Here is a 26,503-nt window from a genome sequence, read left to right as displayed (position 1 = left end):
GCCAAGACCTGCATGCCGTCCTCCGTGGCTGAGAGCCAAGGCCTTCCTGATCCCACACTCAAAAATAAGTAACTTGCAAGGGCAAGGATTTCCAGAGGCACCAAACTCTCTGGCAGTGGCATAGCGTGGGGGGTGCAGGGGGGGCCCGGCCGCACCGGGCACAACATCTTGGGGGGGGCGCTCACACTCGCAGTGCTAAAATCAGTGCTAAAATCCACAGGTTAGGGGGCACAAATTACTTGCCTTGCCCCGGGTGCTGACAACCCACGCTACGCCACTGCTCTCTGGAATGCTCTGGGGCAAGATTTGTACTGGGAAGAGCTGGCCCTCTCTCCTGTGCTTGGGGAAGGAATGCTGTATTTTCTTACCCTCTTTCTCTGCTGCTCCTGCTCTGGGGCAGAAGAGAACAGTTGCTGGGGACAATGGCTATTTTATGGGACAAGAAGCAGCCACCTGGGGCTGCTGAACTTCGGGGTCCAAAGCTCAACCTATGAGACCAGCTATGTTCTCTTTGGGCTTTCTGCACTTTCAACTGGTAGCCAGCAAAGAGTGCACAGCAAACCTTTTGCTCTTCTGCAAAAAGTTTCACTTCTGCCACCTCCCTGTGGTGGAGGAGGATGCAGCAGAAGGTATACAGGGCAGATCCCTGTGCCTGAAGTTCTAACATTTGCAGGAAGGGAACAAAGGCTGGTGGTGGTGACAAAGAGACAAAGTTCTAGGTCTTATTGCCAAATTAATAAACTGAGAAGTCACCAGGCCCGGAGGGCATCCACTGCAGAGTTCTTAAAAGAACTCAACTATGAAATTGCTTGTGTTCCAGCAAAGATTTGCTACTTGTCTCGTAAGATCAGCTTCTCTACCCGAGGACAGGAATCGGCCAATGCAAGACCAATTCTTAAAGAGAGATCGAAGAAGTCACAGGGGTGTGATTAGGGCGACATTTAGGAGGCCTGAGTATGTGAGGCATCCATCTGGTCCCTTCTAGTTGCTGGAAACAGGACAGGTCTCTGGATCCTAGTTCCTACTTCTTGTGCCCTCCTCTTCCCCTGTGATATTGACCTTGGACAGTTCCTTGAGCTTGTTTCTGAACCATGTTTGGACCTAGACTGATTCTCTGTGCTTGGCCTGGGCTTGTGGAGACCATGCTGCTGCTGGAGCCCTGCTCTCTTAGGTACATTTGTTGTTAAAATAATTTAACCTCCTTGGACTGAGGACCTCACTCCTGCTGGAGCTTGCTGAAGATGTTGATCCAGTGTACAGCAACTGTGAAAAAGGCAAATGCCATACTAGGGATCATTAAGAAGGGAACCAAAAATAAAACTGTCAACATCGTAGGCAAATCTGTTATAGAAATCTGTGACATAATTGCACTTGGAACACTGTGTACAGTTCTAGTCATCTCATCTCAAAAGGGATAATGCAGAGTTGGAGAAGGACCAGAGAAGGGCAACCAAAACGATCAAGGAAAGCTTACAGCATTTGGGACCTTTTGGCTTAGAGGGAAGCTAGGTAAGGGGGTGGATATGACAGATGTGTATACAATTATGGACACAGCTACATTAGTAAAGAAACAATTTGAACGTGCTACAAACATGCAACACCAGATGGTGCCAGAGAGCAGGAAATTTTTATATAGTGATTTTCCATAGGGGTTTTTTTTAGTTTGTTATAATGATCTAATTTCTGACTTATTATAGCGGGTTTTCCCCTTGTGTATAGATCCACCCTATGTCTCATAGTACTAGAATTCCGAGCTGTCCAATGAAGCTGAAAGATTCTGGAGAGGAAATAACTTCTTAACAAGGCACATGCTTAAACTATTGAATTTGAAATTTCAAGATGTAGGGATGTTGGGTGGCTTAAAAAAATTAGGCGAATTTGTGGGGGAGGATAAGACTATCAATAGCTACTAGCCACAATGGCCATTTTCTCCCTCCACTCTCATAGGCCATATGCCTCTGAAGACCCCATCTAGGAATCTCAAGTAGGGAGAGCACTGCTGTTGTACACATGGCATACGTGTGGGCTTCCCATTGGAGCAGCTGGTTGGTCACTGTGAGAATAGGATGCTGGCCTTGATGGGTTCCCCTTGGCCTGATCCAGAAGCCAGGCTCCTCATATTCAGAGGGAGGCAGTGTTTTTGTGAAGGCAGTCAAGATGGACAGAGCTCCCAGTTTTTCCTGATGCCAAAATGAAAGCATGACTCCAACAGCTGTCGGTGCAGCAAACCTCGTACTGGACTCAGTCTGGCCACAAACACAGGTTCAAAAGTCTTTTGGTATAAAATATTCCTTGATTTATTCCAAGCGGAGGGAAGGGGGGAGGAAGAGGGATTTGTACAGGGTGCAATAAATAGGAGGAGGAAGAGCTGCTGGGTGTGACTACCCCTTTGGCAGGCCTGGTCAGAGGAGGGACAGCCTCAAGGCGACAGGATGCCCAGCTGAGGGCTCCTGCCAGACTGAGAAAAAGATGGAAAGCTAGACAGAGAGCTGTCTTTATCCTAGGTCTGGACCCAGCCTTTCTCTTCAATTGCTCCCTTTGTCAGTGCCGGGTCACGGGGAAACAAACTGCCTCTCCTGGGTTGCAAGAGCTTCCCCAAGCTCTGCCAAGAAAGATAGCAGGAAATGGAAAGGAACAGAGTAGCTGGCAAAGTGGATCTCAGGTGGATTTCAGCAGCAGCAGCAGCAGCAGCAGCAGCAGCCATAAATTAACATCTTCCCCAGGGAGCCTTGTCCAACACTTTCTTGAGGGCCCCATCCTGTGGCTGTCCTCTTGCCTTTCCCATGTCCTCAGTGGAAGCTGCAGCAGGACTGGAAGGACGCCCTACACACACGTTGCTCCAAGGGCGTGCATGTGTGCAGGACAGTTGCGGCTGGTCTGTTCTCAGGACTCTGTCTGGATGAAGAAAACCCACAGAGAAACCGCCTGGTGACCATCTGAGGCAGAGGCACCTGGATGAAGGATCCCATTCCCCTGGCGGTTGGCAGCCTAACTCTGCCCACCCACCGCCATCCTGCCAGGACAGAAAATGGGTCCTACCCCAGAGGAAAAGCAACACTGACCCTGAGGATGGTGTAGATCCAGTTGAGGTAGGCTTGCACTTTGGTGTAGACGCCGGGGGTGCTGGGGCTTCCGCAGCCATGGCCCCAGCTGACAATGCCCACAATGTGCCACGGGCCCTGTCTGTGCACCAGTGGCCCTCCGCTGTCTCCCTGGGTGAGAAGGAAGACACAGGCTACATAAATGTGGACAGGACTCAGCTGAATCCCAAATGGAAACACTAGGGATCAACAGCTCTGCATGTTGCGTCCTGCTCCTAGTTTGTCTCCCATGAAGGGCAACCAGCCACGCCTTGCCCTCTTTAACCCGCATCAGTCCCAAATGAAGCTCAGCTTCAGCGTCATCGTTCTTAGAAAAAGGGAACTGATGATTCCCTGCTCCGCCCTCCCTCCTGCTGGGACTGCAGAGCTGGAGGAGGAGAGTTGCGGCCTTTGATCTTTCTGTGCCACTTACCTGGCAGGTGTCAGCTCTACCCCGATCACGGCCTGCGCAGAGCATCTTTTCGGTCACCTCCCCATGGTAGGCATCAGGTGCATTGCAGATGCGGCTGTCAATCAACTCCACCTGTGCCTCCTGTAGCTCCTTGGACAGTGTGCCTAGCAAAAAGCATGGTGGAGATGACTTCAAATTATGGGAGAGGCTTCAGTGGCCCCAAAGAATTCCCAGCCCATCTATATGTAAGGCTGGAGGGTTTGTTCCAAGCCAATTTCCTCATTCCAGTTGTTTGCTTTGCAGGTCTTTTCCCACCTGGCTTGGGAAGGCAGGGTTGTGACTCCAGCTACAAAAGCCGAGGCTGCTGAAGAGACTCTTGGGGTTTGGTTGGGGTTGTTTCCTATTGGTTTTTTGTATCTTTATTATAGATTTTGTTGTGATTTATGTGGAAATTGTTCCATTAGGTTGTGTAGTTTTTAAGGTTTTATTTATTGCTTAGAGGGAAGCGGGTGGCACTGTGGGTTAAACCACAGAGCCTAGGACTTGCCGATCAGAAGGTCGGTGGTTCGAATCCCCGCGAAGCGGTGAGCTCCTGTTGCTCGGTCCCTGCTCCTGCCAACCTAGCAGTTCGAAAGCACGTCAAAGTGCAAGTAGATAAATAGGTACCACTCCGGCGGGAAGGTAAACAGCATTTCCATGCGCTGCTTTGGTTCACCAGAAGCGGCTTAGTCATGCTGGTCACATGACCCGGAAGCTGTACGCCGGCTCCCTCGATTACTAAAGCGAGATGTGCCGCAACCCCAGAGTCGGCCACGACTGGACCTAATGGTCAGGGGTCCCTTTACCTTTACTTATTTATTGCTTAAGACTAATTTTGCTATGTTGCAGCTATGTATTTCCTCCCCCTTCATTTTGTAAGCCGCCTTGATCATGGTTTGAAAGTTTGCATACAAATAAAATCAGAAAGCTGCTTGATATCGAGTCAGACCACTGGTCCATCTTGCTCAGTACTGTCAACACTGACTGGCAGCAGCTCTCCTGGAGTTCAAGCAGGGGAACATTCCCTCCCAATTGGAGATGCCACAAGGGACTGAACTTGGCACCTTCTGTTTGCAAAGCAGATATTTTACCACTGAGATATGGCCTGTCCCCAAGACTGGCAGGCACTCTTTGCTCTTTTAATGAAGGCATGTTCAAGCCAGACTTTTGTTGGGGTATGGGTACCTGTACCCACTTGCCTGCTCTTGGTTGGTCTCTGTAGGCCCCTGGGCTCTGTCTGCTGTCCTCAGGAGTGGCACCTTGTGGGAACAGCTTGGGAGTTCAAAGCCACAACAGGTCATCTCCCCATCTAGAGTCTGGCATCCTTGCTCAGTCCTAAGCAGGCTGCAGCAGAGACCAGAAGGCAACTGGCCCGGCACTTGCAAGGCCATGGTGGGGAAGAAGATGAAAATGCCAAGGGAAAACTCACCATCCTGCTTGGTGGATCCCCAGCCTGTCACCCACAAGGGGGTTCCTGGGACCATTTCGTCATCAAAGAACGGCAGGCAGATTGGCTTCACTGACCCTGCAGCAGAAAGAGGGAAGGAAGGCAGTTGGGCAATGTCTTGCCAAAGGCAAGGTGGCTCTTTTGATGAGATCCAGAAGCAATACAAACACAAGTGAGGGAGAAGATTAAAGATTTTATTCTAAACAGCAAGCAATATATACATCACCAAGCAAGCACTTCAATCTGCCACTGGGAAGCCCCCAAGAAGTGAGCCCCAGGTAGTCTCAGGTTGCGCGAGCTGCTGAGAGCTATGCCCCCAAACCATTCAATTTATAGATAGCTAAATTGTTAGCCTACATGCCTTGCCCGACTAGTTAGTGCAGATTATTAATTAGCTAGCCCCCTCTTCCAATACAGTGGTACCTCGGGTTAAGAACTTAATTCGTTCTGGAGATCTGTTCTTAACCTGAAACTGTTCTTAACTTGAAGCACCACTTTAGCTAATGGGGCCTCCTGCTGCCGCCGCTGCACCACCACTGCACAATTTCACGTTCCTCCAAACAATGTCTAACATCAAAGAAGGTCAGAAGGTACCCTGCTTTATCACTTCTTCCTTCCACCAGATTATACATTAAAGGCTGCTCTCAGCCATCAAAGAACTTTAACAAGAGATAGAGAAGGGAGGTAAACAGAGGCAGGAAGAAATGACCATGTCAGATCACTAAACTTGAAATTACAAATATCTTCCAGAAAAGGTTGCCCATACAGGCAAGCAGCAAGTCCAGCATCTCAGCTGTGAACTCCAACCCATTTCTGCAATGGGCTTGGTTTGTCAGGAGCTACGAGTCCCTGGTCCAGCTAGAGGTCCCTAATTCCCCCCAGCTGGCAGTCTGAGAAGCCTCTCACCTGGGAGGTTCAAGGGGGTTTGCAGCTTGACCAATGCAATGTCCTCATCTTTGGGGAACATGTACTTGACGTCGATGACGAAGACCTTCTCCACAGGGACAGTAGTGGCATTTGAGAAGATTTCTGAGCCACCTTTCACCTGCCAGTACTTTGTCACCAGGTTGGTCCTGAGAATGGAAAGAGGCTCACCTGTTTGCTCTTCCCCTTCAGTGGCAAGACATATGCATGCCACAAAGGGGCCCAACTGGCCAGAAAAGTAGCCCAAACTGGCTCAACCTACTGATGAGCCTCTATGCTGACAATGATGAGCCTGACTGCTCTCCAATGTCTGCAGTCCAAGCTCCTGTTAAAGGCACAGGAGCATGAGCTAATAAAAAAGATGGCAACCCTAGTCTTGAACCAGGCCTGGTGAAAGTGGGCCTGGTGGTGTTTCTGGTTGAAGTCTGTATGTAGGTCCTGCTTTGGGAGAGCAGAGGACTTCTGCTCCTTCCTGGAGCTGCCTTGCAGCCTCTGTTGTGTCTAGATGCATTTCCCTCCAGGATTGATGGGAATCAGATCAATTCTTGCTAGGCCCTAATCTGGCACTCACTGACTCACCGGAAACAGTGTGCTGCTGTCAGAACCCACTGGGGGTCGATGATGCTCCCTCCACAGACATGCTGCCCCTTGTGCTGCAAGCTGGCCTGCCATGGCCATGTCTTGATGGAAGCTGGACCACCACCTATGACGCGCGGCGACTTCGAGTTATGGCCACAACCTACATCCAAAGGGTAGGCAAATCAGGTTCTCAGTTCAGCATATGATGTTACCTTAAGAGTCTGGTTCAAAGGGACAAGCAGGGTGTGGAGCGGGACAGAATATAATGCTGCAGTCACGAGCCCAGCATTGTCAGTTGTCCTTTTGAGAGACAGGTTTAAAAGGTCTATGGGTTCTGGGCTGCATGCTAGTCTGTCCCCCACCCAACAGCCCAGGCTACAGAAATTAATCTGCTTAGGTTCTTCCTTCATGCATGATGCTGAGCCCAGACATACAACACTTGGCAAAAGACTTGAACCTTCTTGCCAGAAGACAGGATTTGGGCTCCTGACTCACTCAAAGGGGGACCTGCATCCTGAAAGAGCAACAGGTGTTTTTTTTAAATAAAAATATTTATGAATTTTCCAAAAATACAATACAGTCAATCAAACAGTTCCAAAATATAGTCTCTTCTTGATGGACTTCCCTTCCACCCTTCCATGGTTTCCTCAAGTTATCAATTGCTGTTGCATATGATAATTATTCTAATCCTTCTTTCATCCATCTTATTCTCAAAGTAGCTTTTAGTGCCGAGCTGACTGCAAACCAGCTAGCATTTTAACGTATTTACAATATTTTTTTTTTAAAAAATAATCTACAAAAGGTTTCTAATCCGCTTTAAAGGCTGTTTCATCTTGTTCCCTAATTTTACTAGTTAAGCTTGCTAATTTAGCATACTCCATCAATTTCATCTGCCACTCCTCTCTTGTAGGTGCTGCATCATCCTGCCAGTTTGGGGCACATAGTACACTCACCACAAGAGTTGCATACAAAAATAAGTTTCTTTGGTTCTTGAAAGGGTAACAGGTTAAGCCACAAGGCAGGTGCTTGCTTGGAGGTGGAAGTTCAGCACCAACGTTCACACCAGTCAAGTCACTAACAAGCACGTACCCTGCCTTGCTGGGGTGAAAGTTGCTCCAGCCCCAACCTGAATAGTGCCTCTATGGACCCAACCCCCGGCTCCCAGGCCTTCAGATGGGTTTGCTCTGCTGGAAACAGCCCAAGTCCAGGCAGGTCAGTGTCACTGCTGCTTTGTAGTCAGCACTATGAGCACGCACATACTCACTTGAGCAGGAGAGAGAGATGATGGAGCCAGATGGGCACTGCCTGTAAGAGAGAGACCTGGTCAGAAACTGCTGTCAAGTGGTCATGGATTAGGAGACAGGCATGAGAAGAACAGGGCCAGCTATACCCACCAACATGGGCATGGCTCAGGCTTCGCAGTGAAGCAGTGCAGGGCCTCTTTGGGTCTTGCATAGGATTCAGTGGGAACAGAGGTGTACCTAGGCTCCCTTGCAGCCTTGGTGCCCTCCCTCCCTTGCGCAAAGAGCTGGGTGCTCCAGTCACACTTCACATAGTGGGTGGCTAGGGAGGGGGCCCCACATGGCTTCTGCAACAGCCCACGCCAACAACCAGATTCCTCTGTTGAGGTGCCCAGAGCCTGTGCACCTTGGCTAGCCACAGAGAGCAGTGAAGGAGCAGCCCAGGAAGCATACAGGTGGGCAGGCGGGCTCCTAGCCACTCAAACACAGAGTGGAGAAGCACAATTTTTGCACCTCCTTGGGCCTGCACCCGTGGCCAACCAAGCTGGCCAACCCCTGGGTACATATGCCCATCACTTCTCCTTCTGACTTTATCGGACAAAATTGGCCAGTTTGGGTCTCTTCTGTGGGATGTATCATCACTGAAGCAGTCAAACACAACATTTCCTGATTCCTAGAGTGGACACACAGGGGACTTCCTGTCTTACCTGCTCTGGAGGCTCCCCCCCCCCGTGTGTGCCTAGGTAGATGGGCATGACCCTAGCAGACCCTACAAAGGGCCTAGGTAGATGGGCATGACCCTTCCATCTTCCTCTATTCTGGTTCTTAGCCAGCAGTACATGGCTCATCCTTAAAGAGAATGGAAGCCACAAGGTAGAAAGTCTGAGGCTTAGCTCAGATTTCTTTTCTCTACAAATGTAACTGTAACCACAAGATAAAGCCTGCCTTCGGAAAACTATTGTGAACTGAATGTAAGTAAACTTTACTCTTACTTTAAAAGGAGATTGTCGTGCTATTATTTTAAAGAGGGAAATTAAAGGGGAAACTTACCAGGAACAAGCCAGAGTGGATTGCTGAACTTAAATGATTCTAACGAATCCACCAACTTGCTTCCAGCAATGTGCAAGGGAATGATGCTCTACTGCTTGCTCACTAGCGTGAGTGAGCAAGGATAATATTTAATCAATATATCCTCTCCTACTTTCCTCAGCATTCCCACATCTTCAAGCCATGCAGATTCCAGAGCCCCCCCTTTCTCAACACATCAATGTTGGGTACCATGCCAGCCCCTACCAGGGGCATCTCCTCCAAATCAGCCTTCAAGAAATCACACCTCAGTCCCATTCGGTGCAAAGCAAATGCATTAAAGTCACTGAACTCACAACAGCAGCTTTGGGCTTATTCACACTTACCTTTCCTTCCATGGTCTTCACTTTAAAGCTCTGTGTTCGAGCATGGGAGGGGTTGGGGATTTTTTTTGCCCTGGAGCGTTCCCTGTGAAAACCTGCTCTTTAAAGCTGAATCGACACAAATCCATAGCAGACACAAATTTACATTTGCTCCAAATGAGCTCCAGAAAGCAAGTTTTCACAAGGAAAGCTCGGGGGCAGAAAAAGAGAAAAAACCCACTCAGACACAGAGCTTTAAAGCATGGACCTGTGTCTGGATAGAGCAGGGCAAAAGGTTAAGTATGGATAAACCCTCTTGTCATTTTAACAGCAAGGGAGAGAGCCCCATGCAGATGGATCCAGGGGTTGTGGGGAGGGCTCTGAGCAAACTTGTCATTTGTTGGGCTTTCTCTTCCATCTAGTGGCAGGCAGCTGTGCTCCAGTGTGTGCCAAGCAGCTGGATCTGGCCACCACAGTCATTTTGGACAGGGCCCTGCCATGATGCTGTGTTAGGGGTGTTGTAGGAAATCTAAACTGCTCCTTCCTCATAGCAGGAAAGCAGTAGTCCCCCCCCCCCACCTGCTGAGTCTCACTCACCTTTCTGAATCTGTCCAGCGGAGTTCTCCACCCTGTAGAGTCACCTGTCTGAGGAGCTGCCCCTGCTGCATATCACCAGCTGCCACAGGGCTAAAGGTGGGGACACTGCAAAAGAGAGAAGGTGTTTGGCAACAGGGGCATCTGAATGCAGGTATACAACTCCATGCCAAAGTCGAAGCTTTTTTTCCATGGGCAAAACAGACACCAGGAGCCAGCCGGCCGGCCCTCTGTCCTGCATTGGAGTCTAATGTGCTGACCCACACTTTGGGGGGCTGCAGTCATGTCAATAAAGCATCATGCATTTCTAGGAAGGGCCTTAAGCTTCTGCTGCTCTGTCAGAAATCTTTTCCTCCCAAGATACCGAGAAGGATCCTGTGAACCCAGTGGAGAAGAACCACCCTCCTCTCTTGGTTGGCCTAGCCTGGGATGTTGACTTGAAAGAGGATCTTTGAACCAGGATACTCATACTGGTGAGAGAAATGCACTTTGCATGTGCTCAGAAGCACTTTGTCTTCTCCAGTGTCTGCCACCTCCCCACCACCACCTGGCCAGCAGGTACCCTTGCACAGCGCAGGCTGTCTGAACTGTCAGCTGGGTGCACTGGAGTTGTGCAATGATTCTCAAGTTGTTGTTGAAGAACTGACTATCAACCATGCTGGCTGTGGCTGATGGGACTTGGAGTACAGAAACAGTTGGAGTGGCACTTGCTGTAATCTGGGGTTTCCCAAACTTGGGTCTCCAGCTGTTTTTTGGACCGCAACTCCCATCATCCCTAGCTAGCTGGAAGAGTGGTCAGGAATGATGGGAACTGCCAACCAAAAACAGCAGGAGACCCAAGTTTGGGAAACCCTGTAATTCTTCCTAGGAGTCTCAGTGCAGGATCCTCTGCAGGAATACTTGGGAACATGGATAGTAAACATGGGTATGACTTCCAAGGAAACCCATCACAAGCTGCTTCACAAGATCTACCCTCGAAGCTCCTGTGGGGAAGGCAGATACGAGGCCACAAGTGGGTCCCCCGCAAGTGATGCGCCACCGGGACATAGATGTGCAAGTATTTCAAGGCGAGTGGCCCTCCAGGCTGTGGCTGTGGTGATGCAGGCTCCCTCTGCTTTGATATGGGGGTCCTGGCAGCTGCTTTCACCCTGTTTTGGCATCAGACTGCCCTCCCCACTTACCTACTGTAGCCCATCTGCTTGCAGGCAGCCGTGGCCATGGTGATGTCAAAGGCGTCGTCATGGCAAGCCCAGGCCCAGCGGCCTGACTCTCTGTCGCGCACTTGCAGGCTGGACCTGTCGCGGGAGAGACGGACTGTGGAGAGAGAAGCAGAGGCCCCGGCAGCCATTGGTTTCCTTCAGCGGCAGACCCTGGCTGGCTGGCTGGCTGCCTCCTTCTGGTGTGACCAGAGTGTGACATATGAGAGTGCTGGAGGTGAAATAGTTAAACAGGTTACCCAATCAGAATCCAGGGGGGTGGAGTCAGAGGGACTATAAAACCAGCTCTGGGAAGGGTGAAGAGGGGGAGTTCATTGGGAGTTGGGTGGTTGGTTGGTTGGAGTGGGAGTGAATTGGGATAGAGTTGTGGGTAGGTTGAGTTAGTGTAGCGAAATAATAAGCTGAGTCCGGAACAGTTAGGAGCTAGGAAGACAAGTAAATATCTGAGAGGTGGTTTAGTGAGTGAGAGCAGGTAGCAGAAGTTATAGGCTGGGTAGGCACCCCATTATTGTAATTGACTGAGACCATTTATTAAACTGCACGCTTGTTAAACTGCAATAAATAAACAGAAGTTTATGTTCTAATCTAACCCTGACTGGACTCAGTATTGTACCAGGTAGGGCCTGGGTGGTGGCAGCGATAAATAAAGTGGTGGCACATCAATAGACGGTGAAATGTCCGGGGACCCTGTGTGATCGCCACACCGAGGACTCACCTCCCACGATGGTGCCATCGGGCATCTGCTGCACGCAGCCGGTCTCGTCTTCCCCCCAGGCACAATCCACGCTCCCGTCGCACTGGAGGTTGAGGGGGATAAACTTGTAGGTTTGGCTGCAGAAGAAGTAGTAGGATTCCACTGCTACCTTAACTAGGAAGAGAGAGAGAGAGAGTCAGGGTCACTTCTGGGGTTCTCTGGACGGTCCAGCCCCAGGCAAGCCGCCAGCTGTTTCCACGTGAGATTCTTGTGAGCATCAGGCCTGGTGAAGTTGCCTGGCTTCCTTCGGGGGGCCCCTGGCATGCCATAGAATCATAGAATCCTAGAGTTTGAAGGGACCCCAACGGTCATCTAGCCCAACCCCCCTGCAAAGCATCAATGGGTCCGGAGTGGGAATGCTTCTTCTTATGCACCTTGTGGAAGAGGAAAACAAGTGGGAAGGGGGGCAGGAGGATGGTATGAGCTGGCAGTACCGCTGCACCCGCACAGCATGAGAGTCTCTTACTGAGGAAGATGGCAGTGATGAGAATCCCGATGCACAGGATGGCGGCAATGACAGGAATACCAATGCGTATGAAGGCTTCCTTCCTGGTCAAAGCCTTGTCCGTGAGTGAAGACTCTGTGAACATAGAGAGAGCTGGTTGGTGGGGTGGGCATGCTGTGAGTCTCCTTCACAGGCTGTTTCCAGAGCTTGCTTTGTGCAGGAAATGAGCAGCCAAATCTGAGTACAAATCTGAGGTTCTGCCCCTCCCCCCACTAACAAAACATGTCCCTTCCTTACAAAAATCCTGACTACACCCATGAGCCAGTCCTAACAAATGCATATTCTTGCTAACAACAACAACAACAACTTATTATTTGTACCCTGCCCATCTGGCTGGGTTTCCCCAGCCACTCTGGGCAGCTTCCAACAAAGATTAAAAATACATCATGAGAAGGGGCTATCATCACAGAGCTGTATTGCTGATAGGCAGATGATCAGGCCATAGAAACATAATTGGTAGAGAGGGCTCTGTGTGATGTCATTTCCCCTCTTCTCCTGGAGAGGAAGTAGTAGTAGTTCCTGTCCCACCCCCATGAACAGTCATGAAGGTAGACATGCCTCTCTTCACTCTGGTTCAGGCATATGCTTGAAGCTGGTTATACTGTAAATATAAACATTTTCCCCGAATAGTTTTTATTGCTACTGTTGCTGGACCAATACATGATTGTTTCCAGAGTATTATGAGAGAAGGAGAAAATGTTCTGTCCAACCACTTTACCCACACGATATAATTTTATGCATCCTCATGTTCCCACTCCCCGCCCCATGCCACTTATCTTTTTTTCTAAATCAAAAAGCCCCAAATGTTGTAGTCTTTCCTTACTGGATGCCTTTAAAAGAGGATTAAACAAATTCAGAGGAAGGAGGCTGTCAATAATTACTAGCCACAATGGCTATTCTCTGCCTTCACTGTCGTAATCACCAATCACATAAAGCTGAATGTTGGAAGATTCAAGACTGCCACCAACTTGCTATGCTGGATAAAGTGGGTCTTTACCACAAGTGCCTGCTTTGTATAGTTTTAAATTTGGTTGCTGTTTTTGTGCTTTTAACTATTTTTGGCGTGCATCGCCTTGAGACAGTTGTTCAGAAGGCAATGAATAAATCAGGGATTGTTGCCATCATAGCTCTAGTGTTGCCTTCACATCCAGAAGCAGTCAGCCTTGGAATTACCCACTCTTGGGGGGCCACATTGGGGCAGGGCTCTTGTGTGCATGTTCTGTCCTGCTTGAAGGCTTCCCAGAGGCATCCTGGTCGACTCCTGTGTGAAAGAGGATGCTGGTACAATTCAACGGGTCTCCTCTGTTCTTACCTCTGCTGTTGAGTGGCTGCTCAGTGTCCTTATCCTAAAAAGCAAAAGGAGATGTTATCCTCAGGGTGGGGAAGGCAGCAAAGCCCTGGAAGCAAAACAGGGAGGACCCTTCCCCCACCATGCCACACTGGCATACCATCCATTGTGGAAGTATGGCTCACTGATGAGAAGCAATCCAATGTACTTATTTAGATGAGAGGCAGTGTGGTGTGGTGGTTAGAGTCAGCGTTCGAAATTAACCCAGGTGCCAGGAGCATTTTGCACCTGGCTTTCGACCACTTGTGACCAAGTGACAATGCCGGAGCACCAGGATGGCACCCGACATCACCATCTGGAGGTTCAGGCCTGGAGGTGATTGATTCTGGACTGTTTTTACACACTAATACCCCATCCTGTAGAATTCTATTAGTTATATTTTATTTGTACAATTGGAATGAATTTCTGGAACCGAAAGGCTTTTTCTGTGCAGCCTGAGCAGGAGCAGTCACTGTTAAGAAAAGAAGGTAGGAACTGGCCAATATATACGTGAGCTGCCCCTGAATCAAGTGATTTGTCTTCTTTAAGTTCTCAAAGCTCTTAATCTAGCTCAAGGTTGTCATCTGATCTAGCCAGATGTTTAACCAGATGTTAAATCTATCTAGCCAGATGTTTAACCCATCATTTGAAAAAAATTAGAGTCGTACTGGACATTCTGTTTTGGCAAATGTAACCTTCATTTAAGGAGCCATTTGATGCCCAACTTAAATATGTAAGTTTCTAACACTGGTTAGAGTGACAGACAAGAACCGGGAAGACCTAGGGGGCGATATCCTACCCAGCTCTGAAGCTCACTGATTGAACTTGGTCAAATCACTCAGGCTAGCCTACCGCACAGGGTTGTTAAGATAAAATAGGTGATGCGGGAGGTAGACAACAGTGCACAAGGCCTTGTCCTTGAACTCTCTGGAGGAAGATCTTTATTACACAACTGTAATAAATAAATAAACGACACACTGGAAGAAGCTGCTTGGTTTGCTCAAAGTTTGGTGGGGAATGCATTATATCTCTAACACTGACATACACAAGCTGTGCAGTGCATGTTCCCTGGAAACAGACTAAATCTCAGCTAAGGAGACATTACTCCAGGGAAAGCCCTCAATTTTCCACCTTGGAACCCAAGCCCACATCGATTCAGCAGGCAATTCCTTTGCGACAGCCACGCTCCGACGTTGTTTTGGCCTGGGAGGTTGAGTCTTCTGCTTCTTTCCACCATGTCCTCTTGTTGCCTGAGCAGCAGGGAGGAAAAGGAGGGAGCGGGGAGTCTCAGGAGGCAAAGGTCCTCCTGAGGAAAGCAGGCTGGGTTGCTGCTAGGAGACTGCCAACTTACTCTTGGCAGCCTGCATCGAGACAGAAAGCACCTGAGCTCTGCATGAAGAAGCTGGAAGGAAGCCCTCTGCTTTGTGAGAAGCCAGCCCCTCTGCTTCTAACCAAGGGCCCAGCCAGATCCTGCTTGGCTTCGCCTTAGACTGGCATTTTTGACAATGATGCCAAGAGACTCTCCATTGCTGCTGCAGTGGAAACCATCACCAGATCAGTCGCTTTAATGCCTCCTTTGCTCCTGAGCAAGAGCATTTATTTACCTGCAGGGCCAACTCTTGGATCTTGCAATGACAGGTAAGGCCTGGGTTGATATGAAATGGGCACTGGAGGTGCAACCCTCCCCAACCCCCAGTATCTGAAAACAATCTAGGTCCAGTTCAATGTGACTTTTCACCTGGGGTTGCCACCAAAACCACCTTGGTTGCTCTGGCGAACCAACGACTGCTGAGAGCAAGGGGAAATGTGGTCCAGTGAGTTCTCCTGGCCCTTTCGGTGACTTTCAATACTACCTCTCTTAGTGTCTTTCTGAGCCAGCTGTCAGGACTGGGAATTGGGGATGCTGAAACCCAGTAAGGCTGGCTGTCGCAGTGGTTCAAGGAGGTTGAACTAATGGGCTGAATGAGGGCTAATAAACTGAGTCCCAGTCCAGGCAGGATGGGGATGCTGTTGTGGGTAGGTAGTTCAGCTGATGGGAGGTGGTAGTGACTGTTCTGGATGGGTTTGCATTCCCTCTTAAGGATCAAGGTCAGAGCCTATGGATGATCTGGCCTCTTCTTTAGAGGCTCAAGTGGCCACAGTGGCACGAAGCACCTTTTGCTACCTGTCACCCTCCCAGGTGGAGAAAACCTTCACACAGCAATCTTTGCCTTGGTCATTTCCACTAACTACAGCCCATGAACACTCCTAGAAATGTCATCTGCTTCAGAATAAGGAGTCAGAATATTGATTTGAACTGAGAAGCTAAGATACATATTTTTAAAATGGCAATTTATTGATTTTCAGATGGCCTAGGCCCTAGACAAAAGAAAACATTAACTTTTAACAAATGAACTGACCAGCTAGGATATATTTTGCCAGTACAGAACTTTCCCCCCTTGGCTCCTTTGTTTCTCAACACAGTTCAAAGAGCTGGCTGACTAGTGACTATATAGCACAGGATCAGGGCATCTCAAGGGGCTCCTGCACCCAAATGAACCTGCCCACTTTGACTGGTAGGCAGGCTGGAGCAGGGTCTTTTTGGTGATGTCACCCCCTGGTTGTTTAATGCTCTCCTCAGGGGCCCCTCTTGTCACCAGAGCTCCACTAGCCTTGAGGTGCAGAGTGGTGGCCTCTTGCTTGGTTTTGTTTTTGAATTGAGATAGTTTTAAAATGTTTTTTGCCATGTTGGAAGATTTATCTTGAAAGGTCTTCCTTTGGTGTTGGGCAAATGGAACAACTAGGCAATCTGTTGGTGCATGGCTTACATTGCTCCTAGCAGCCTCTCTTCCTGAAACGACAGAGGTGATATTGGATGTGGGTTGTTGTGATTCTCAGGACTACTAGTACAAGGGGTTTCCAGTGTCCACTCTGAACCTCCTAATTTCAGGATTGCAGTTCAGGACTGCATGGTCTCCATGGCAGTCATGGGGCTGTCCAGTGATGCCTTTGGCTTGACACATATGCAGTGGCGTAGCGTGGGGGGTGCAAGGGGGGCCGGCCGCACCGGGCGCAACATCTGGGGGTTAGGGTTAGGGGACGCAAATCCACGGGTTAGGGGGCGCAAATCAACGGGTTAGGGGGCGCAAATCCACAGTTAGGGGGCGCAAATTACTTGCCTTGCCCTGGGTGCTGACAACCCACGCTACGCCACTGCACATATGGCTGGTCACCCTCTGGATCTGATAGCTTGAGGGTACTCTTGGATCCAACATTACCATTGGAGGCCTGGGGGGGGGGAGAGTGCCTTCTAACAAATTTGACTGGTGGCACAGCTGCAGTCTTGTTCTGGACACAGATAGCTTTGCTTCAGTTGCCTAGTTGCCAGTGTGGTGTAGTGGTTAAGAGTAGTGGACTCGTAATCTGGTGAACCGAGTTTGATTCCCCACTCCTCCACATGCAGCTGCTGGGTGACCTTTGGCAAGTCACACTTCTCTGAAGTCTGTCAGCCCCACTCACCTCAAAGAGTCTTTGTTGTTGGGGAGGAAGGGAAAGGAGAATGTTAGCCGCTTTGAGACTACTTAGGGTAGTGATAAAGCGGGATATCAAATACAAACTCTTCTTCTAGGCTCTATTAACCTATAGGCTGGATTGCGGCAATTTGTTATACGTGGGGCTGCCTTTGAAGATGGCTTGGGAACTTTACTTACAGCAGAATGCGGTTGCCAGAATGTTACTGGAAACAGGAAAGTGGGAACTTGTACAGTGGTACCTCGCTTTAAGAACAGTCCTGTTTACGAATGATTCGGTTTACGAACTCCGCAAAACCGGAAGTAGTGTCCCAGTTTGCGAACTTAACTTGGTCTAAGAACATAATCCGAACCGTGGAAGGGCACCGATGGCGGGATGCCTCATTAGGGAAAGCGCGCCTCAGTTTAAGAATGGTTTCGGTTTAAGAATGGACTTCTGGAACGGATTAAGTTCGTAAACCGAGGTACCACTGTAGTACTGATTCTCACTCAGTTGCATTCGCAGTCATTGGGTTTTGGGTTAAATAGCAAGTGCTGTTTCTGACCTTTAAAGCCCTATATAGCTCAGGTCCTCAATTCCTCAAGGGCTGCCCCATATGAGACTGCCTGCTGTGTTCATCACCTGAGGCACTTTTCCATGCATCGTCCTCATTTATAATTGTGCCCCATCTGTAGAACAGTCTCCTTAGGGAGGCACACCTGGCATAAACCTTACTATTAGTTCAGCACCAGGTAAAAATATTTTAATCTCCTAGGCAAATTAACAGATATAATGATATTGTAACGGCCATTTAAGTTGGGCTTTAGTGTGTGTTTTTATTATTGCTCATATGTTGATAGTGTGCATTTTAATACACTGTATAATGCTTTACTGTATCAGGTAAGCGCACACAGAATATCACATATAAAAATTTGTTTGGGACTTCTTTTTAGTATAAGATGATATACAGGTTTAATAAAATGAATTACATCTATGGTCATCTTTAAACAAACAAACAACAGAGCATAGCTGTGGTGAGATCTTAGTTTACATGGGAGCTACTAACCAGGAGAGTGGCTTAGCTCCTTCTAGCAATTAATTAGCTGTTCATGATACAGATTTGCATATGCAAATGTCTATTTGTCTTTGCAAAATTTCAGGGCAAAATTTATTCTTCTTGTCAGGGCTTATTCTGACGCCAACAGGGTCTTCTGGGCCCAGTGTATTAATTTCCTCTGGGCAAGTGAAGATGCCAGGTGACTTAGAGGGGGAGTCTCATTGACCTCGCCAGTAACAGGACATCAAGTCCCCCTGTAAGCAAAGTGTAAAAACATTAAATAATGCATTTTAAAAATTGGGAGAGGGTCAAGGGGTCTGTGGCCAAGTGTGAAAACACCCTGGCCCACACCTGAATGCGTCTGGTTTGCTGTTGGGTTTCCCAAGGTGAGTATTTTCTGGGTTGTTGGACTAGATGGGGCCCCTCTGGTATGGTCCAGCTGCAGCCAGGCTGTCTTCTGACGTTCTTTTACAGAGAGGCAAAAGTCAACTGAAAATCTGAAGCTCCATGGAATCTGAACTTCTCCCTTCTGGTCTATGGAATAGGCTAACCCAATGAGAACATGTGTGTTTGTGTTCTGGCTGACTTTTTGCAGAGGAAGGATTCCACTGCTGGGCTCCAAATTAGCATCTCATCTCCGCCGATATTTGGGGAGAAAAGAGGAAGAAATATTAAAGTGCGCCCTCTGATAGAAACACTGTCCAGCTTTCTTAATCTGTAGTTGCCACACAAGTTGAGCGGGACTCAGATGGGGGAGAGAGAGGAGAAGAGATCTCCTCCCCTGTCTTCCCACCAGAGCAGATGTTGCAAAAGGAGAAGGCTTTTGCTACCATCTGCTGGCTGCCTGGTGTGGCATTCCCTTGCACAAGGGACGACTCCGTTAGCATGGAGTGGATGGAGGGAGGTGGAAAGTGAAAAAAAGGTACAACTCTTGGTGAGGAGGAAAGAGACTGGCTCACCTCTTTGGCTGCTTAGATGGTGCCAGGTGGAATGGCTTCCAGTGGAAGGAAGTATGAATGATTAACTTAGAGAAAGCTGCAAAAATAGGGCCCATTGCCAGTTGTTGCTGCTGCTGGTGGTGCAGGCTGCCTAGAGGGGTGCCTTGGGTCAGGCTGTCTGCCTTGAAAGTGTCTGTTCACTCTTGTTGGAACAGCACTCACATGGTGGAATATGTAGCTGATCCATCCCTGCAGTAATACCAGTGCCTGTAAATCAGCCTGCTTTGATTGTGCCATGTTTGATGCACAGGCAGTGGTGGGAGCAGGTTGGCCTAATTCAGTTGTCTTGTGCTCCTAAGCGATGCTGCTTCTGACCCAGAAATTAGAAGCATCTGCTGAGGGAGGGAAGATGCCCAGCCATCTCCTACCCTCCAAGAGGCACCTGTGAGCTGTCTGGGTGGCCACATGGCCCTAGATGGCAGTTTTGGTGCAGCTGGTTGACTGTGTGCATCATTGCCCTCCTCCTTGGGGACCTGCTGCATGTGGATACCCGCCTTACCTGCTGCTTCATACCTGTGTTTACATCAAGAGTTTCTGATTTCACACAGGGCAGAGGCATAGCATGGGGGTGCTGTGGCCCTGGGCACAATTTTGAGAGGGAGTGCAAGCAGGCACCCCCACAGCAGGCTCCTTCATCGGAACCTGGCTCTGCGCCAGAAGGAGCTGCGCCCTAGCTGTGGCGCTTGTGCCTGGCACAGCTCTGGCCCAGGGAAGGAGAGCAGGAGGACAGTGGGCAGCAGCTTCCCTGCCCCTCTCCTACCCTGAACTGTGGCGTGTGGAAGGGTGCCCTGCACACCCAGCACCCTTTGGGAGTGCACCCCATGCACCCACCCCAAGCAGTGCGGGACCATACTCTGCCACTGACACAGGGCCAACCAAGCCAAATTTACCTTCCTTTTCTCTGCCATCAACCCACACAGGAGGGATTTATTCTCCTACAGCTGTCTGGGTGTTGTGGAGCTGTTGGGGTTTGCAGCCAAATCACAAATGCATGTTTTGCTAGAAAAGCGCAGGGCTAGTAGACAGAGAGTTCTTGAACTTCCTAGAGAGGAGCCTCTGTACATGATCCTTCCTTTGCCTCATTTGAACATGAACTTTGTAACAAATGAGACAATCCTTTATATTCCCTCTTGCCTGTGAGGAGACTTTCTCTTTCCTCCATGCCTCCAAGCTGACCAGACGCACATGGCTAAAGCTCCTGCTTTCAAACATTTTAGCTAAAACTACCAACTTTTATTTTACTATAACATAGAAGTATTTTTCCGTACACTATTTTGTTGTATATGCTGCCTGCATTGAAATGTAAGTAAACCTGTTTTTAGTTTATCTTACTAAAAAAGTGTGGTTCATTCTCCGTAACAGGGGAACGTCAGCATACCACAAATGAAAGGGATAAAAAGGTATAACTGTGCAATTCCTAAGTTTTAATAAGCTATTAAACTTATGTTTTAATAAGCTATTAAATTTATAAGTGTTTTACTCATAGCCAGTTTTCATTTTGTATTTCTCCAACACACATGGGATAGAAGTTCAGATCTAAATCTAAGATTTAATCTTCAGTCCATTTCCCATGGAGCCCTGCTTGGGTTAAGTATGGGAGTGCACCCCATGCACCCACCCCATTGCTTTCTGCTGCTCCAGAGAAGCGGACACGGAGCAATGGTTCCAAACTACAAGAAAGAAGATTCCACCTAAACATTAGGAAGAACTTCCTGACAGTAAGAGCTGTTCGACAGTGGAATTTGCTGCCAAGGAGTGTGGTGGAGTCTCCTTCTTTGGAGGTCTTTAAGCAGAGGCTTGACAACCATATGTCAGGAGTGCTCTGATGGTGTTTCCTGCTTGGCAGGGGGTTGGACTCGATGGCCCTTGTGGTCTCTTCCAACTCTATGATTCTATGGTTGGAGGTGTCTTGAGGTCTCTAATGTCCAGGGGAAAGGAAGCAGAGGGAATGGGGGCTTGCCAGTTGCTTTAGGGTTGCTCTGGAGGAGCAAGTAAATCTAGAGATGGCATGAGCCTCGGAAGATGAACACCTGCTCTTCTTCACACCTCTGCATGTCCACTGTAAGACTCACCAGCTGATGGACCCACAAAGTATGTCAATCAAATTGTGACAGACCTCTCGATTAGGCTAAATCTGGGCAATGCTAAGTCAGGTTTTGAGTGGTACAAAGCCACTCTTTAGCCACAGGAGAGTTGGTTTTAAAAGATCATTTTACAAATATATGAAAAATAAGATCAAGTACCCAACCTAGCAGTACAGGCACCTGGACTGATTCCTTGCTTTGGCTCAAAACCTGGGGAGGCAGGCAGTGCTCTCTGACATGCCTGGCTCCTTCTCTCTGCCTTCTAGGGTGACAAAGCTTGCTTCAGCTGGCGCTGTTGAAGTCCTCCCTCTCTTTGGGCCCAGATGTCTCTTCTTCCCATTCACAGAAAACCCCTCCTGCAGGGTGACATCTAAAGTGGATCCTGGAAGCGATTAGGGCTGCTGCTCTTTCTGTCTGAGTGGTGCCAGTTGGCTTATATAAAGAGCTGCTGGTGATTAGCAGCTGGGGAAGAGGTGTCCTGTCGGTTCACGGAAAGGCACGCTCCCTGGCAGGGCATTAATAGTGCCATTGTCACTGGGGAGCCCCAGGGTGCATCTGGGCAGGACAGCTCCAAGAAGTGTCTGGTTCCCAGCTGAACTTAGCAGCAGCAGCAGCAGCAGCAGCAGCAGCAGCAGCAGCAGCAGCAGCAGCAGCAGCAGCAGCAGGGCAACGGAAGGCAGCAAAGTCTCCTTGTCACCCTCTGCCTGCCACTTCCTGGTTCCTTTGCTGCCTGCATATTTGTAGGCTCTGTTAACAGGTTACCACTCATTTTACCACCACCACTACTTTGCACTTATGTAGCACGTCAGAATATTCAGGGTAATTCATGTACACATTATCCTTTTCTAAACCTCACAACTGGCAGGGCTTTCAGACATAGGATTTTTTTGGGGCGGGATGGGGCAGAACTGATGTGATTGGTCAATTAGATAAGTATTTCTATTTTGTACTTGATCGGGGGGGGGGCAGCTGCCCCCATCTGCTCCCCCATTGGCTACACCTATGCTTTCAACTGAGATTTCAGAAGGCCACTTTGCAGCTCACACTCTTCACAGACACAAAGCAGTGTAGAAGGAACGACCAAGTCCACCTGCTATGCAAGCACAGTGGAACTTCTATGTCCAGAGGCAGTATACCTCTGAATACCAGATGGCAGATACAAACAACAGGAGAACACGATCACTGTCCCACTCTCCCTCTTGTGAGGCGTATGGCTGGAAATTGCCGTTCCAGCAGGAAAAGGCTTTTTCTATGTTCTTTCGCTTTGAGAATCTGCCCTTAAGAACAGAGGGCCCCTCACTTTCCCCCATGAGACTTAATCTGACTTTCATTTGGCTCAGTCTGTTTCAACAAACACCAACTCTGATCCATCTGCTTCACCTCTGACCATCTGCAGAGTACCTTTCCTTTGCTGCCACAACCCCTCCCCAAAAAATCTGGAAATAGGGAAGGGGCTTCCTGGTTACTGTGTATGTAAGTTCCAAAGCCTCTCAGTGGAAAACTACCGGTAATGCCTGGTGTTGTGGCCAGCTCAGGATACACAGAGAAACACCCCTTTTGGTCTTTCATTCAACATAAGCACACAAACTGGGAGTATTAATTAGCACCTGGCTGTTCACAGTGGAGATTGTTGCTGCCATTAGTTCCTGTCTGTGTGCCCAAAGGTCCTGCCAGCTTCCCTATTGCCCAGTTACCAGGAGGTGTTGTGGTTTCTTCCAAGAAGGTTGAAAGGCAACTGGGTCAGAAGAAAGAGTCCATAGGACTCATCTTGCCTTCTAGAAAGCAAATTTAGTACACAGCACTTACCATGTTTGTTGCAAGCGGGGCTCCTCTCTCTCCGGTCACCTTCACAGATGGGCAGGAGGCGTTGCCCTTGTCGTCACCAGGGATGCCCAGAGGGCTCCGGTGTGCTGCTCTCCAGGTCGCCGAGGTCCTTTCCAGGTCTCCAGCGGTCCGCTCCCTTCGTGCCAGCTGTGAGTGTGAGGTCAGGCAAGCGCTGTGTCGCCGCCGCCGCCTGCTTAAGACTTGGCTCAGCTGGAGTTGTCAGACGGGACTGATGATCTGGGTTGTAACCTGACGCTCACCTGTCAGTGGCAACATCATCACCTCCTCCTGCCTCTAACTTGTGAAGCCTGAGTGAGTCACCCCCACCGCAGTTATCACGAATGGGAAGTCCTGGCAAGGAGGGTGGATGGGGCGTCGGGGAAGACTGGCACTCTTCCCTCCTAAAGCACAAAAGACAGGCGCGCACACCCTCCATCCCTAAGGGACCTTGGATACCTGGCGCCTAGGTGGTCCATAAAGTGAACCCCCCGGGGGTGGGGTGGTGAAGATGGGAGAAACAGTCTTTCAAGGTGGATGGTGAGAATTGGGAAACCAAGGACACAGGAGACGCTAGCAACTCAGGCCAGTCTGCAGAGGTCTTAGATGATAGATGATAGATGATAGATAGATAGATAGATAGATAGATAGATAGATAGATAGATAGATGATAGATAGATAGATATAGATAGATAGATAGATGATAGATAGATAGATAGATAGATAGATGATAGATAGATGATAGATAGATATAGATAGACAGATAGATAGATATAGAGATAGATAGATAGATAGATAGATAGATAGATAGATAGATAGATAGATGATAGATAGATATAGATAGACAGATAGATAGATATAGAGATAGATAGATAGATAGATATAGATAGATAGATAGATAGATAGATGATAGATAGATAGATAGATAGATAGATGGAGATAGATAAATAGATAGATAGATATAGATACCAGCTGATAGATGATAGATAGATAAATAGATAGATAGATATAGATACCAGCTGATAGATGATAGATAGATGATAGATAGATAGATATAGATGATAGATAGATAGATAGATAGATAGATGATAGATAGATATAGATAGATAGTTAGTTAGATGATAGATGATAGATAGATAGATAGATATAGATAGATATAGATAGATAGATAGATAGATATAGATAGATGATGATAGAGAGATAGAGAGATAGATAGATAGATAGATAGATGATAGATAGATAGATAGATGATGATAGAGAGATAGAGAGATAGATAGATAGATAGATAGAGAGATATAGATAGATAGATAGATAGATAGATAGATAGATAGATAGATAGATAGATAGATAGATGATAGATAGATAGATGATAGATAGAGACCAGTTTATAAAGCACACTTGGGGGTACAATCCCAGAAGGAGAGCAAAGAGTCTTTGCGGTACTGATGCGATCAAACAGACATTGAAGGCGGCAGATCTGGAGATGCTGGAGAGGTGCTGGGCCCTGGGGACGGACCTCTTGCTCCTCTCTAAACCGGACCCTGCCAATTCCTGCCGCCTGCTTGTCTGGCTTGTGGGTGGGTAGCTGAGCCTTTGTCAAAACGTCGAGGGGCTGGCCAGAGCTCGACAAGAAAGAAAGGAAGCTCCCTCTTCCACGAGTGACACCCGAGTGGGTGTGAGGCGGGACCCCCAGAAAAGGCAGTGGTTCCGCTTGCCCAGGTTGTAAGCCAGCCTGCCTTGGCAGACGTGAGCGAGGCGAAGGCGCTTCCAGGTGCAAAGCATAATTTCATCAACAGGTGAAAAAGGAGAGATCAGGCAAAGCGATGAAGCCCCGCCACTACCTCCCCCCGCTTGGGGAAACTTGGGCTTGGAGAGAGGAAGGTAGCTTTCAGTCTGGGGTTTTCGGGGGTGGGAAGCGAATAGAATCATAGAGTTGGAAGGGACCCTGAAGATCATTTAGTCCAACGCCCTGCAATGCAGGAATATGCAGCTGTCCCTCACGGGGATCGAACCCGCAACCTTGGCATTGTCAACACCGCTCTCCAACCAACTGAGTTTTACATCTGGCGTTAGCCAGAGCAGAAATGACTGGCAAGCCCTCCGCCTACCCAAAGGAGGCCACAGGATGGCCTGTCTGTTCCCATCCTACAAAGTCCGATGGGGGTGGGGGCCAGCAAGCTCTCCGCCCTTTCCCCCAAATGTGCCCAAAGCCCCACGGCAAGCCTGTTTTCCAAGCCCCGCCCGCTCTGGGCGACTCCTTGCCGTCAGTGTGAGATGCCCTCCTGGTGCCCTCGGCTGCCCCACCCTGCCCCGCCTGCTTGCCTGCCAGTCACCCTCTGCCTCTCTGTGCTGGAGCTGCCAGGGCCGGGCTCTGCCCACTGCCTTGGCACCTTCTCAATGCGTTCTGCCGGCCTGTTAAGTTACCGAAGAACGGGCGGGATCAGGCAGGGCGGAGAGACGCCTGGAAAGGACGAGGTGCCGGGCGGCATCATCCACCACCGCCAGCGGACTGCCTAGGAGGGGGTTGGCGTGGGCACCAGGAGCAAGGGCGAGTCCACGACCTCAACTCCCTCTCTTTGTGCAGCCAAATGTAGGGACGCGGGTGGAGGAGCTGCAGGACGCGGCTGTCTCTTGCAAAGGAGGCTGTCAACGCGCCAGACAGACCCCGGGGAACCCGGGAGCCTGGTGGGTCACTCAGGTCAGCAGAAGAGACCAAGCTGCGCTCTGCTAGCCCTCTGCAGGCTCGCAGCTCTTGCGAAAGGCCGCTCCGTTTGGGCTGCTGCTGCGCTCTCGCCGAGAAGGAAAAACAGCTTGCTGTCAAAACAGAGAAGACCTCTAGGTGCCCCAAGAGCCGATTACTCAGCCAGGTTGACTCAGGTGAAGGAGGCGTAGTTCTTCCTCCAGCGCTATCTCCTCACCTGCCCACAGGCCTCCTCAGCAAGCTCTTCTGAAAGACTGGTCCGAGATGCTAGTCCCTGAGGAGGTGTCAACCCAGCTGAGACTGTATTCAAAGCTCAGGGCACAATCCAGATGTTAGGGGCAGGGGTGGGAGGCATTGAAGCACCCCTTGCTTTCAGGCGCAGGCTCGATTGCTCCAATGTGGCCCCAGGGCTCAATTTGAATAAAATATTGGGGGTGTCCAGGTAAGGCCTTCTCTGCGTAACTGATCACATGATGCAGCGCACACACACCATTTGAATGCCAATGACCATCAACTTTTAGGGACGGCCCCCTCAATTTTTTTTCGGGGGGGAGGATGGCAGCCCCATCAGCCCTTAGGAGGTGGCTCCTATGCTGGGACTTGTAGGGAGCTAATCTGGGCTGGGCCACCACGAAGGGAGTGAGGGAAAGAGTTGTGGTGGATTACTCCCAGTTCCTTGATCCTAATCTCTTGCAGACGGTCTAGGTTTGGGAGGCTACTGAGGTTGTATCCAGAATAGGAGTGGCAGCACATCCATACACCTCCCCCCAGCCTGCCTTTCCAGCCTTTGCAATGCAAATGATAGTAGACATTGTTTTATCAGTGATTTGAACATTCATAGGCATG

At 49.1% G+C, this 26,503-nt stretch overlaps 2 protein-coding genes across 4 annotated transcripts in view; one reads left to right on the top strand and one right to left on the bottom strand.

Annotated features, from left to right (window-relative positions):
• Nucleotides 1–1,985: 1,985 nt before the first annotated feature.
• Nucleotides 1,986–23,081, bottom strand: TMPRSS4 (transmembrane serine protease 4). Of its 2 annotated transcripts, XM_081891060.1 has the most exons (13): nt 22,942–23,081; nt 13,493–13,526; nt 12,142–12,255; nt 11,637–11,789; nt 10,886–11,018; nt 9,708–9,812; nt 7,746–7,786; nt 6,482–6,641; nt 5,885–6,051; nt 4,961–5,056; nt 3,514–3,656; nt 3,063–3,212; nt 1,986–2,895 (listed from the first exon to the last, which is right to left on the bottom strand). In XM_081891060.1, the coding sequence occupies exons 1-13, from the start codon at nt 22,942–22,944 to the stop codon at nt 2,884–2,886; spliced, it is 1,311 nt and encodes a 436-aa protein (XP_081747186.1). In that variant the 5' UTR covers nt 22,945–23,081; the 3' UTR covers nt 1,986–2,883. The 2 variants fall into 2 exon arrangements, with proteins under 2 accessions (XP_081747186.1, XP_081747185.1); XM_081891059.1 differs by lacking the exon at nt 1,986–2,895 and having other exon boundaries at nt 2,903–3,212.
• The window catches only part of SMIM35 (small integral membrane protein 35), a 24,098-nt gene continuing 12,500 nt past the window's right edge, over nt 14,906–26,503 (top strand). For both annotated transcript variants that reach the window (XR_014163361.1, XM_081891237.1), the window contains exon 1: nt 14,906–15,145. Coding sequence is in view for 1 of the 2 variants with exons in the window: in XM_081891237.1 (XP_081747363.1) it covers nt 15,139–15,145 (7 nt within the window). In the remaining variant the exon portion in view is untranslated. The remainder of the gene's footprint in view (nt 15,146–26,503) is intronic.

This window comes from Podarcis melisellensis (assembly GCF_964234715.1).
Source record: "Podarcis melisellensis genome assembly, chromosome: 15".
In the NCBI taxonomy this organism is placed as follows: domain Eukaryota; kingdom Metazoa; phylum Chordata; class Lepidosauria; order Squamata; family Lacertidae; genus Podarcis; species Podarcis melisellensis.
This window is presented reverse-complemented; position numbering and strand designations above follow the sequence as displayed.